The sequence below is a fragment of the Lathyrus oleraceus genome, chromosome 4 (assembly GCF_024323335.1).
Source record: "Lathyrus oleraceus cultivar Zhongwan6 chromosome 4, CAAS_Psat_ZW6_1.0, whole genome shotgun sequence".
In the NCBI taxonomy this organism is placed as follows: domain Eukaryota; kingdom Viridiplantae; phylum Streptophyta; class Magnoliopsida; order Fabales; family Fabaceae; genus Lathyrus; species Lathyrus oleraceus.
In genome coordinates, this window is record NC_066582.1 from 42,186,685 (window position 1) to 42,201,004 (window position 14,320).

The 14,320-nt window shown below is 37.9% G+C and overlaps 1 protein-coding gene across 1 annotated transcript; it reads right to left on the reverse strand.

Annotated features, from left to right (window-relative positions):
- Positions 1-9,249: 9,249 nt before the first annotated feature.
- Positions 9,250-14,320, reverse strand: LOC127135898 (uncharacterized). Its single transcript, XM_051062523.1, has 5 exons — positions 14,209-14,320; positions 13,925-13,995; positions 12,257-13,825; positions 11,221-11,755; positions 9,250-10,556 (listed from the first exon to the last, which is right to left on the reverse strand). The coding sequence occupies exons 1-5, from the start codon at positions 14,318-14,320 to the stop codon at positions 9,250-9,252; spliced, it is 3,594 nt and encodes a 1,197-aa protein (XP_050918480.1).

Below are 14,320 nucleotides of genomic sequence, written 5' to 3' on the forward strand. Positions count from 1 at the left end.
GGAATTTTTATCTTTGATCGAGACTCTAGAAAGTGTTTTTATAAAACCTTTAAGACTAAGCAAGTGCCAGAAAATTTAACTTTAGGTTGAGTGGATCATGATTTCTCTTACCAATACTTATCTGTATGTTTTCTTAAGTTCTTCCATGAAAAATGCCTCGTCCCAATTATTGCAATATAAACAAATTGTTTGAGGATAAATAATGGGTTAAGTATGAGAGAATTTGATGAGTGGCATTTTAACTATTTTTCAAGAGTATTTTATCTTAGATTCCTAAGTAGTTTGACCTCTATTTGGATTATTTTACTATCGTATCGTTGACTTTATTTGTTTCAGATGAAAGAGAACAAGACATGATAAGTTAAGGCTAAACCGGGACAAAGTACACGAAGACTAAACAAAGAGGAGACTTTTAGTACAAAAACTAAAGCCCGCTACGACCTGGTAGTAGTAGGTGTTATGGGCCATAATTGGTGTTTTTCCCCTTTCCAATTTTGGACCTGTTGTAAAAACCAGAGGTCATTACTATCCCCTTATAGCCAGCATTACATGTCATAATGCACTAGAAGCCAACCTCAAATTCCATTTGTTTCAACTATTGTTTTGATGGTCTTTCAATTCCCAATTGTTCTAGTTATTTATTTACATCATAAAGGCTTCATTACACAAATTTATGTCATTCTTTATTGATTTTGGCCTATATAAATCTATGGAACATTGAGAAAAACACCAAATCAATTTTACATACTAATGCACATTTAGGCTTTTGTTATTTTTCTGTATTTTCATTTTCTGCAGGTTCTATTGTTGTGGTATTTTCAAAGTCTCCTTTGAGCGACTTTCATATCAATTTACATTGTAGTTTCAGGTTTTAATTCCAACTTTATATTATGAATATGTTTTTGTTCATGTTTGTTGTTATGTTTTGTTTAACTTTAAGCATGTCTGAGTAGAACCTTTTAAGATTTGGGATGACAAACCTCATGCAAGTTATCTGATGAATTTAAATAATGAGAATTATCTTTTTATTTCAATATTTATATTTTAAACAAACATGTTCTCTATGAAAGTAGGAACGACTTAAGCATCATTTATATGTTGAAAGGGTATAATTGATGTCTGACTTAGAAATTTTGGACAAATGAACCTGAAGCGACGAAAGCTTATTAGGTTCAACTAAAAAATGCTCCAACATTTTAATATTTGTTTTTTAAAAAGGTTTCTAAACGAACAAGGTACGATGTGAAAGTAGATAACTCGTTTGTCTAGAACACGGTAATGCATTGACGAAAATGGGCATTACCAACAATTTCTATTATTTTTTTACACATAAATTTCTCGTTGTTAACTGAAATCAAACTTGTATGAGTAAGTTTCCGACATTAATCATCATCCTAAATCATTATTTATAAATTTTCTAAAAACAAATTTCAATTATTCGCAAACAATCATCAAAACGACTGTCTTAGCTAAACACTGAAATAGTGGAATTTGATAATTGAACTAGTCTATGTGGATGATATTTTTTCTCCAACTTCAATATAGTTGCGACATGTCACTGGGAAGTTGAGACTACGAGCAGGTCTTCTTCAAGGATTTGCCATTCTCAGAGTATTTTGATAAGATGTTTGAAATGTGATTTATGATTCTCACAAACGACATCAATTTTCCTTCCAACGACATCAAATTAAATTTCTAAATAAAATTTTGATTCCCATGACTTCTAAATGTGTAACTCTCTCATTTGATTAATCATTCATTGATTTAGAAAATAATTCTAGTAAAAGTCAAATATTTTTAATATTCCACCCGTTGTGTGGTTAATTAATTAGTGGGGATGACGTTGTTAAAACAAAGTTGAAGACTATATAATAAATAAGCATGGTTAATTATTAATATAACAAAGTTGAAGTAATATGTCGATAAACATGATTTAGTGCATGTCTAATTTTTGCACTTTGATTATCCCAACAGTGTACTCTTGCTCAGCAATTTCTTTCCTCCAAAACCAAAAGTAGAGGGGAAAAGGTTGTTTGTTCCTATTGGGTTAGAGATTTTTTTTCACGTCATAGGAATAATATGAATAGTTTATGATAAAATTATAGGTGAATTTAGAACGTTAAGTATGCATATCCTGTCAAAATGACCAATGATAATGAAATATGCATGTACCTAATTTAGATATTTTTGTCTTTTCTTTTAAATCCCTTTAGCTGTAAAAAGATGGATGTGATCCTCTTTTATTTCTATATTTCTTTCTTTCATGGAGAAGCAATACAATATGAGTTTATAGGTTGAAATCTCACTACGTTATCCATTTATTTTACTTTAAGGGAGTGGTTGAGATAGCTCTGATATTTCTTGGGTAATGTGTATTTTATTAATTAATAGTTTAATTTCTGACAATATAATTTTTTGTAATGCATAAGATGTTGATATTTAAAAATTAACAATCTAAAAGAAAAAATTAATTTGTTTTTAGAAGATGGTTAAGATTGTTCCTCAGTCAGGAAAAAAAAAGTTTGTTAATTTATTAGTGATAATTTTTCGTAATGCATGAATATAAATAAGTTGTTGATATTTAAAAATTAACAATTTTAAGAAAAAAACTAATCAAGTCAAATTAGTGTTTTAATTTGCTTTTAGAAGTTAGTTAGGATTGATAGTGAGAGAGGGAAAAAATTTATTAATTTGTTAATGATAAATTAACTAGTTAACGACTTTCCTTTGTGAATTCTTATACGAAATTCAATTCATTGAAAATGAAAACTTATCCTTTTTTAGATTTCAATATGATATAAGAATTTGAAATGTTGGATTCTTTTGCAATCGACCATTTCTGATCTTTCTTTTCCTCCTTCTCTCTTTCGTGATTGCTCACTGCATCTATGGGAGTTGAACACAATCACGATAGTCCCATCCATCACAACAATTATCTCGACTTAACCTTATTTCTCACACCTTTACTAGTGAAATTTTCAACTTATGGCATCTTGTGATCAAGATGGCGTTGGTTTTCTTTATGGATCGTTACCGACCACGAAGAAGGATGATCTTATTTTCCCGCATTGGCTTCACAATAACAACATTGTTGTCTCATTGTTAATCAATTTTATTTTCAAAGACTTCACATCCAGTGTGATCTACTCCAACGCTACAACTGACATTTGGACTAGAGCGATCTACAAATGTGTTTCTTGCAAATGAATGGACCTTGTGTTTTTTAGTTGAAAGGAGATCTCCATGCTTGCAATCAAGGCAATATCATAGTTAGCAATTTCTACTCTAAGGTGAAATATTTATGGGAAGAATTTGATGAATTTCGCTCAATTTATAACTCAAATTATGGAGGAAAGCGAACTTTAATGGAACATCTTCAATCTGAATATTCCCTAATTTTCCTTATGGGACTTTATGAATCATGTTCTGGACCGGCCTGAAGCCCAATTGGCAAAGGCCCAATATGTCTTAAGTTCAATTTACTAAATCCAAAATATAAAAATAGTTCACGCACTGTGAGAAGGTACACAATCTCTGATCTTCAATTTCACTTTACTCATCTTGAATCTGGAACAAACTTGGGCATTGGAGTGTTAACCATGAAGGTTCATCCTCGCTCCTCCGTAAAGGAGATCGGAACCACCATCCAAAATCACAATTTATTCATCTCTCACCATTTTTTGTTCCTTCATGAAGCTGAAACATCCATTTCTGCTTCTCGAACGAAACAATGGTGTCGTCTATGGGAATCGACTTTCGACTCTTACGATTTCCACTAGAACCACGTTCGCTTCGCAAACGCCTTCGAACAAACTCAGAAATTCCAGATCTATATCTTGTTGGTTTAGATCTAGATCTCAGGTTTTCCAGGTTACAACCTCCTCATGCCACCGAATCGATTGCGAATCCACCTCTAATTCCTGCATTTTTCCTTATTCACATTTCGCGACCTTTTCAGATTTCAGAATCGAGATCTTCCAAGGTCGATCTGGTTAACTTCCACTTCCATTCCATTGCATCGGAGACGAGATTTACAATTTCTTTGAGAACTCCACAAATTAGCAAGGAGAAGACTCTCAAACACGGATCTTAGGTTGCATCGGGGTCTAAAGGTCACTTTCAAGAAGACTATATCATAAACTTACAACTTGTCTCCCAACCTAGCATTGTCCCCATGTTCCCCTTCTGTTGGAGCTCTTACCGAGGCAGTGTTTTCAAGATACCACATGTTCGTAGTTAACGATGCCAGATCTGTGTTTATTTCTGTGTGTTTCTTTGTCTCTTTCTGCTAGAATGCCCAGAACAAAGGAGATCAAAGATAAAGTGTATGAATTCATTTCCAATACTGACTTACCTCATTTTTGTGAATCATATATGGCTTAAATCTAACTCTATGTTTGGTTGTATATCATATACGAAGTTAACGGGTTTATATGATTCTGATACGATTTAAACACATTATGTGTCCTAATGTGTATCTGATGCGGACTTAACACATTTATCTGATACGTCTTAAACACATTTTGTTCCCTAATGTGTATTTGATACGAACTTAACGGATTTCTACAATTCTGATACGACTTAAACACATTTTGTACCCTAATTTGTATCTGATACATACTTAACGCATCTATGCGATTCTGATATAACTTAAGCACACTCTATGTCTGAATGCATATCCGATATAGACTTAACACAAATTTGTGGTTTTAATATGGCTCAAACGCACACTTTACATTTGAGTCTTATTAAACTCACTTTTGCGTAGCTGGCACACACACCCCGTCGAATCTAGCCAATCTCAGGGCGTATGCGGTAAAGCCTAGAGACATCCACATCGATCCAAGCCAAGCCTCGGGTACGGGAACTAGGATCTTACCCTTGGTCGGGGAATGGTCCTCTTTGACATGGAGCATAGTTCAAAGTATGATCACATGAAGTTGATTTCTCCGATCCTAGGCTTTGCCCCATGAAATACAAATAAATCTCAACCACGACATATGAATGAGTATGCTACGCAGACTTAAATGGGTCAAGCGCTTCAGCAAACATTACTAAGTGCAAAAATTTCTTGCCTGTTCCCCAACTCACTCACGAACTACAATTATGACCCACATTGTTTTCTGAAGAGAATCATGGAGCCCCCGCCTCACACGACCCTTTCATCCTGAAGAGCTCTCAAGGCTTCGGTCTCCTGGATAGAGGTTTTCCCATGATCCTCTAATTCAAGAGCTTTATCCTCAAAAAAATCAGAAGGAGCCTTATACGGTTTCTCCGCATCTTGAAGAGAACCCTTCAATTCAGTCACACGAGTCGCCAGACACAAAGGAGATCCATGTATTTGCATTGCCTCTTGCAAAGAGTGAGCAAAATTAACCTCCTCCCACAGTGCATTGAGCTCCTCCTGAAGATTGGTTCACTTAAGATCCATAACTTCATATTTCCTTTTCCAAATATCCCTCTCAATAAAGGGACTGCTCAAGGCCAATACATTACCCAGTCCAGTAGAGACCGGAGAAAGCATAGAAGCAACTTTGAACATGTTGTGAGAAAGCTCAAAAACCATTTCCATATTATCCCCCTCAAGAAGATTTTGGACGAAGGATACATCCGACGTTGAAACAACAATAACTGTGTCCTTAGAAGTATGTAGAAACTAGGAAAAAATGTCTAGTATCTCTATAAAAGGAGTCACATCCCCATAAGCATCGCCCTTAGCGACATGAGTCAATTTTGGAGAAGCCTCGCCTAGGGGAAATTGTTGTTCCTTGTGCCGAGCTTTCTTGGTTGAAACTGGAGGTGAAGTCCCCACTGTCAAAGGGGTCATAACATCCATAAGGTCCACCTCGAGCATAAAAGTCGAAGTTTCTATAGTCAAAACAAGAGAATGGACCAGAGCAGGAATGGGGGCAGAATAAGAAGTCTCATTATTCACAACATCATGGCTACTTTGGGCATCGCCAAGGTTGTGGAACATCTTCAACTTGCTCACTTTGTCCATTTTATCATCAAAATACAATCATGCATGTTAAAAAAAGGGAGAAGCATCTGCTCTCACCAAAAAATGTATTTCTCTCCTCAAGATTAAATGTACTCAAGATAGCATGAGTATTAATCAGCCTTTCCTCACTTCGGTAAGAGGCACACCTCACCAGATCTGAACCACCCCTTATAGTCAAGTCCCTAAAACTAGGATTTCATTTCCTCCTTCATTGTCACCTTGCCCGAAGAAAGGGAGTCTGGTTGTGTACAATAGGAGCCAACATCCTTGTTTAAGTGGATCTTAACCAATACTTCGGATACAAAATCTGACAGTATCAAGGGTAGTTGGCAGGGATGTAATAGAAAACAGAGTGAGGTGTAGAGGTGAGAGGCTTCATCAATACAAAATGTTTGAAAAATCACTCTCATCCAGAATAAAGGGGTCTGATGGTAAAATAGCAAGTGTACTATTTTTCTCACTGTAGTAATAAAAGGGAAATTCCCCGTTTGTCGATCTCAAGGACTGCTTGACGATACAGAGTTTATAGATTGTTTCAATTAGACAAAAGCCTTTGGTTTTTGTGTTGTGAGTAATTATACTACCAATTGCAAATAAATAAAACAAGTAAAAAGGTTGAACGAGATACAAATGAGAGAAGATTGCTAGGGTTCGGTGAATGAAACTTCCTGTAACAGATATAATTTATGAAGGCTTAGACAATATTCCTGTCCAATTAATTCCGGTCCTCAAGGGTATCTATTCCTAATTCCTTAGTGAAAAGACCTTTGATTATGTAACCTAATTACTATGTCCATAAATAATTAAGTTCATACTCAAGCATTCGAATATCAAGAATTACCGGTCAGATAGAAAATCCCTAGTCCTAGGTTATTTTTACTATCCAAAATTCTTATACATATCAATGAATAATTGTTGTCCAGCTTAAACTATTCATATTAATCATCATTCGTTGGTCCGACGAATAAAGCATAAAGAACGGTAATAAGAACAAATCACTGGAAAAGAAGAAATTGTCAATGCACTCATAAACATAAAATCTGTCACATTCAGAATCAGGGTCACCCCCCTAGCAATGGGGGGTTTAGCTACTCATAATCGAAATAAAAACAAAGATTAACAGTGTTGTCATTACAGAATTTCGTGAGGAATCAATCTTCAATCGTCGGAAAACTCTTGAACATATGAATCCTCTGATAATCGTAGAGTCTCCAGGTCTCAAACGCGTCTCTTTTTCTCTAAAAATTCTCCAACCCCCGGAAAATCGTGTTCTCCCCTCTAAATAGCTATGCAGTTGGGCTTTTCCTGATTTTGGGGGCCATACGCGTATTGCCCAGTCTGATACGCGTATTGCCCAGTCTCAAACGCGTACTGCACGTAAGACAGCCTCTGATACGCGTATTGCCCAGTCTGGTACGCGTATCACCAGAAGCTTGTCTTATTGCTAGCTTTTCCATCCCTCTGGTCATATACGTATGCTACGCGTACTGGGAAGGTCCATACGCGTATCATGTAAGGCCATACGCGTATGGACAGTAGGTTCTCCAAGAATTTGGTTTTTTTCTTCCGTTTTCTTGCTCGGGCTTAATATCGCATCTGACGTTTGATTCCCTGAGCTTCCAGACTACTTTTTGACCTGCTAACATACCCAAAAGTGTAAAATATCCTCAAGAAATTCATAAGTAACAACACACTTCATATTATAGAATTGAGCTTATATCTAACTAAAAATGCTTCAGTTTACGCAGTTTACCTGACTTATTTACGGTTAAATAGTGAAATACCTAGCATAAATGGTGACTGATCACAACCCCAAACTTAGCTTGTTGCTTGTCCTCAAGTAACATTTTATTACCATAAGATCATGTCACCCCAAACTTACTGTAAAACAGTTCTTGCCACAATACTGCTGAAATCTTTCGCACTGGACCTCTTGATGTTTTTTCAGGTTTTCTGATTTTTCCACATAGCCAACGAGCTAGAAACTCTTTCCCTCAGAGATATGACTTTACCTGTCAGCTTATATCACACTCTCACCAAGTCTCTCTGGGTTAAAATGTTATCACTCTCAAATCACAATATGCAATATCAAATCAGAAGTTTGAATAAATTCTCTCATCCTATCAACATGTACAATCACACACACTTTTTGAGGTCTTTTGGGTTGTAACGGGGCTTTGGTTTAGGTAGGGTATGAAAGTGGAACAACGGTTTTTTGGTCTTTTGGGTTGTAACGGGGCTTTGGTTTAGGTAGGGTATGAAATTTGAACAAAGGTTTTTGGTTCAGAGTACATGAAATCATTCTCTCACTACGTTTCTTTCCTATTATTCCTGTAGGGTTTTGTAATCCTCTTTTCCTTTTTTTCTATAGTGAATGTAGCATTTTTCAAAAGCTATTCTTATTGTTTTTCGCTTTTCTCTTTCTTTCTTTTCATGTTGTTGTTGTTTTTCTTTTTTTTCTTTTTTTTTTTCTTTTTTTTTTCTTTTTTCTTTTTTTTTTCTACATTCACTTACTATTCACTTACTGCAAAGCTACCCCAAACTTAAAGGTTGCTATTCCAACAGCAACCCCAAACTTAGATAGAACCGTAGAGATGAAATCAATCCTCACATACTCTGAACAGGTTAGGATAGTTACAAGGTCATGGGCTGAGAAAAAACGGGTATAGCAAAAATAAATGATTAACAGGCTCAACAGGGTGAAACAATGGATAATAATAATAATGGGATGGCTAGAAAGGCTCTAGGTGATAAACAAAAACATGCCTCAGTGTGTGTAGTCGTACAGCTAATAATAACAAAAGAACATACGCAAACCAAGATTGATAAAGACATACCTGATATCTCTCATATGATGATAAGTGTTTGGCTTTTTCGGATCTCACCAGGACGGGTTAAGCTGACTTGTTCTATCATACCTCTGAGTTTAAAGCTCATACTCGTGGTTCTGATGTTAATCTTAACCAGTGCGTCCAATCATAAACAACAGTATCTACAGTCAGGGGACTGAAAGAGAGGACGCCCAAGTATTTGGTGTAAGTGATCAAGATAACCAATAGTCAGACATAGTCACATATCTAACGAAATAAACAGGAAACTGGAGGTAAACAAAATCAAATTCATTAGATTAAGACAACCCATAATAGGTGATTACATCAAAGCAAAAGAAAATAAAAACTGAATAAATAAAAAAAAACAAAAATTACACAAAGAAAACCAAAAGTACAAAAAACATAACATAATCAAAGTCAATCACCCAGTCCACCGTCCTGCATATGGGTATCAAAGTCAATCTCATTTGTCGGATCCAACATAGTGTGCCCTCGTGCGAAGGCAGAGATAGGCGTCAACGTCTCTGTGTGGCCCGACGGAGTATGCTGCTGCTGAGGTGGTGTCTGGTGCGGTGGCTGATGCGGTGGCTGATGCGGAATCTCTCCCCCTATCTGAACGGGCTGGTTCCACCAAGGAAAGGTGAACTGTCCGTAGTGAGGTGCTGGAGGCGGTCCGGAGAATCTATCTCTAAAGCGTTGTGCCTCCTCCCAAAGATCTGTCTGATGAGTAAGAACTCTCCCTGACAGTCCATACTGAAAACAGAAGTCCTGCATAACACAAAACTGTGACATCTGCATCCGGTACTCCCGAGAGTTCTCATCAATCGGAGGAGGCTGAGGGGGTTGTGTCTCTGTAGCAGTCGGCTGAGCCTCCTGGCGCGGAGCACTGGTGCTGCCCTCCCTGTCATGTGGTCGCCTCAGAGGTCGGGGCGGATCATCTGTGACCGTCCTCTCCTTCATCCAGTGGGCGTTCAGCGGTGCAGCCGGGCGCAACATAAGTGAATCAGAGAAATCCGGAACACCAGCTTTCTTGCACAGCAGGTAAATCACAGTCGCATGGCCTAATGATTTCTTTGGCGACTGAGCAATCTCATCCATATCAGCAGCGATGATTCGTCCAATATTCACCTGCTTCTTTTGTAGGATCTGATGAAGAAGTAGGGCACGCTCTGATATCAATTCTGACCCGCTCCGATTAGTGCTCAAATTATGATGAATGAAATATGCCAATGCCTTAGGAATCGGAGCTAGATCAACAACCATAATCTTCGCCGGAGAGATTTTTGAAGTAGGTGCCCAATCATGACCTGGCCTAATCAGTGACTCTTTCATATCATTGTATGGCCAGTAGTTTTTGTCAGAACACTTCAACTCAGCAAAAGGGCAAACAGAATCATAGAATTTACATTTCAAGACACTGTTGATAGTTTTCGAATATTTAATCACCTTGCCTCTTACCCATGTAACGAAAGCTTCATTCCCTGTTGGGTCTTCTTCATCGGAGGTCACCCGTTGCGCGTTTGCATAAAATTCCCAAATCAAATCCAGCGCAACAGTTTGGATTTTATCATTAAAAAAAATTAACTTCTGCTTTTTGAGAAGATTAGTGACTTCTGGAAATGTTTCATTTTGATACATCCAATGCTTCTCTTCAACCACATTTCGACTCTTGATCTGATCATATCTTTCTTCATGGTAGGAGGTGCGGAATATCTTGACCTCTTCTGGTGATTAAGATATTGTAGGATCTGTAGACTGAGTGAAAGAGAAGAAAACAGCGAAAAATCAAAGCAATACGCACAAAACACGTAACGAAAGCAGTGAGAAAATGAAGTCCGTACGGACAAAAACTATATAAGCATGCCCACAAAATGATACGCGTATGATACGCAGCCAATACGCGTATCTGGCTCCCATACGCGTACCATACGCGTATTAATCTGCCTTACGCGTATGATACGTTGCTTAAACCAGTGCAAAAAGTGATTTGCGTAACAGATCACGTATCAGAATGTGATACGCATATTGCCTGGTCCATTACGCGTATCATACGCGTATTATTCTCTTGTACGTGTATCATACGCGTTTCACCAGAGGAGCGCAATATTATGGTCCAATACGCGTATCATGAGGTCCATACGCGTAATGGCAGTTTTTCATTTTTATTTTTTATTTTTTTTTCTATTTTATTTTTTTCTTCTTTTCTTTTTAAAAAAAACTGACTCGGCAAAAATAAAATAACAAAACCAATCAAACCTCCCTTGGGTTGCCTCCCAAGAAGCGCTTCGTTTAACGTCGCATGGCTCGACGGAACACCTCATACTCATATGAGTTTAACAGTTTCAATTGGTCCCCCTTCACCGGGATTGTATGGTTTCAACCTCTGACCATTAACTTTGAAGGTGTCGTCATTCTTCTCATTTTTAAGCTCTATTGCTCCATGAGGAAGTACTTTGTTAATGACGAACGGTCCAGACCATCTTGACCTCAATTTCCCTTGGAACAGCTTCAACCTGGAATTAAACAATAGTACGAGTTGTCCCTCCCGAAATTCCCTCTTCTGGATCTTTTGATCATGCCATTTTTTTGTTTGTTCTTTGTAAATTTTGGCATTTTCGTAAGCTTGATTCTTGAACTCTTCCAACTCATGAAGTTGAAGAATTCGGGAGTCACCAGCTTTGAAAAGATCACAGTTAAGGAACTTGGAGGCCCATAAGGCTCTGTGCTCGAGTTCGAGTGGTAAATGACAAGCCTTACCGTAAACTAGTTGATAGGGGGACATACCTATTGGTGTTTTAAATGCAGTCCTGTATGCCCACAATGCATCATCCAGCTTTACTGACCAATCTTTCCGAGAAGCACTTACCGTCTTTTCTAAGATCTGCTTTATTTGACGGTTGGATACTTCCACTTGCCCACTCGTCTGGGGGTGATATGGTGTGGCTATCTTATGTTTGACATTATACTTCTTCAACAGATTCTCCATGAGTTTATTTATAAAATGCGTACCCTGGTCACTAATTAAAGCCCGTGGTACCCCAAACCTGGAGAAGATGTTATGCCTCAAGAACTTCACCACCACTTTAGCATCATTTGTTGGTAATGCCACAGCCTCTACCCACTTTGACACATAATCGACCGCAACCAATATGTAATTCTTACCCGATGATGGCGGAAACGGTCCCATAAAATCAATACCCCAAACATCAAACAGCTCCACTTCTAGCATGGAGTTTTGCGGCATCTGATTCCGCTTTGTAATGTTACCTATTCGTTGGCACCTATCACATTCTCGGACTATAGAATTTGCATCCTTGAATAGCGACGGCCAATACAAACCCGATTGGAGGACTTTTGCTGCAGTTCTATCTCCACTGAAGTGTCCACCATACTCCGAATTATGACAAGCTTTCAGAATGTCGGCTTGCTCTCTTTCTAGAACACATCTTCTGATCAAACCATCCACTCCCTTTTTATAGAGAAATGGATCATCCCATAGGTATAACCTGCAATCATAAAGAAACTTTTTCTTTTGGTGAGAATTAAAGTCATCAGGTATAACCCCACCTACCACATAGTTCACATAGTCAGCAAACCATGGTATCTCCTGAACAGCAAGTATTTGCTCATCAGCGAATGTGTCCTGAATAGGATGTTCTTCCTCAGTTTCTTTGATTGGGGACATGCGAGATAAGTGGTCTGCAACCATGTTCTCGCACCCCTTTTTGTCTTTGATTTCCAAATCAAACTCCTGAAGGAGGAGGATCCATCTCAAAAGTCTCGGCTTTGATTCCTGCTTAGCAAACAAATACTTTAAAGCAGCATGATCAGTATACACAATGACTTTTGAACCAAGCAAATATGATCTAAATTTGTCAAAAGCATAAACCACGACCAACAACTCCTTTTCGGTAGTTGCATAATTCATTTGGGTCGGGTTAAGGACATGACTAGCATAATAAATCACATGCAATAATTTGTCCTTTCTCTGTCCTAGGACAGCCCCCACAGCAAGGTCACTTGCATCACACATTATTTCGAAAGGCAAGGACCAATCGGGGGCGATTACAACAGGTGCACTGGTCAACTTACTCTTTAAAGTTTCGAAAGCTACCATGCAGTTTTTATCAAAATTAAATTGCTTGTCCTTGACTAGCAAATCAGTCAATGGTTTGGCAACTTTTGAGAAGTCTCTGATAAACCTGCGATAAAAACCTGCATGACCCAAAAAACTCCTTATCCCTTTTTCATTCACCGGAGGTGGGAGGTTAGCTATCACCTCCACTTTGGCTTTGTCCACTTCAATTCCTTTGTGGGAAATTTTGTGTCCTAGCACAATTCCTTCCTGCACCATGAAATGACATTTCTCCCAATTGAGAATAAGGTTAGTTTCCTGACATCTTTGCAAAACAAGAGACAAGTTAGCTAAACAATTATCAAAAGAAGAACCAAACACAGAGAAATCATCCATAAACACCTCCATATACTTTTCAAGCATGTCGGAGAATATAGATGCCATACACCTCTGAAAAGTAGCTGGGGCATTGCATAGCCCAAATGGCATCCGTCTGTAAGCGAAAATACCATAAGGACATGTAAATGCAGTTTTTTCCTGATCTTCCGGGGCTACAGCAATTTGATTGTATCCCGAATATCCATCTAGAAAGCAATAATACTCATGACCTGCAAGTCTTTCTAACATTTGATCAATAAAAGGGAGAGGAAAATGATCCTTTCTTGTTGCAGTGTTCAGTCTTCTGTAATCGATGCATACTCGCCACCCTGTCACTGTGCGAGTTGGGATCAGTTCATTCTTTTCATTTAAAATTACTGTGGTTCCTCCTTTCTTTGGTACCACATGCACAGGACTTACCCACGAGCTGTCAGAAATGGGGTAAATCATTCCCGAATCCAACAACTTTACAACCTCTTTCCTTACCACTTCTTTCATTGCTGGGTTTAACCTTCTTTGTGGTTGTACTACTGGTTTCTGATTATCCTCCATCAGTATCTTATGCATGCATACTGTGGGGCTAATACCTTTTAAATCCTCAATAGTCCAACAAATAGCACTTTTATGTTTCTTTAGTACCTGTATCAACTTTTCCTCATCTATTGCATTTAGCTCAGAACTGATAATAGCAGGACAATTTGTTCCAGATCCTAGAAAGACATATTTAAGGTTTACAGGTAATTGTTTTAATTCAAAATTTATACCTGGTTTACTCACCTTTTCATCTTCTAATTCTGGTGAAGCTCTCAGATCCTCCCACCTGCGTGGTTTGGATTTCATCCAAAGGGGTTGTGTATCCAGCATGGCAAGCACTTCTTTTTCTTTTTCATCATCATTCTCTTCAATCTCTCTGACCGACAGACTAAGAACTCTTTCCAACGGTAATTCCGGAAAATTTCTTTGCATTGTGCTAGTTACCATTTGATCAATTACTTCCACAGAGTGGTTTATACACATATCCTCTTTATGTTTCAT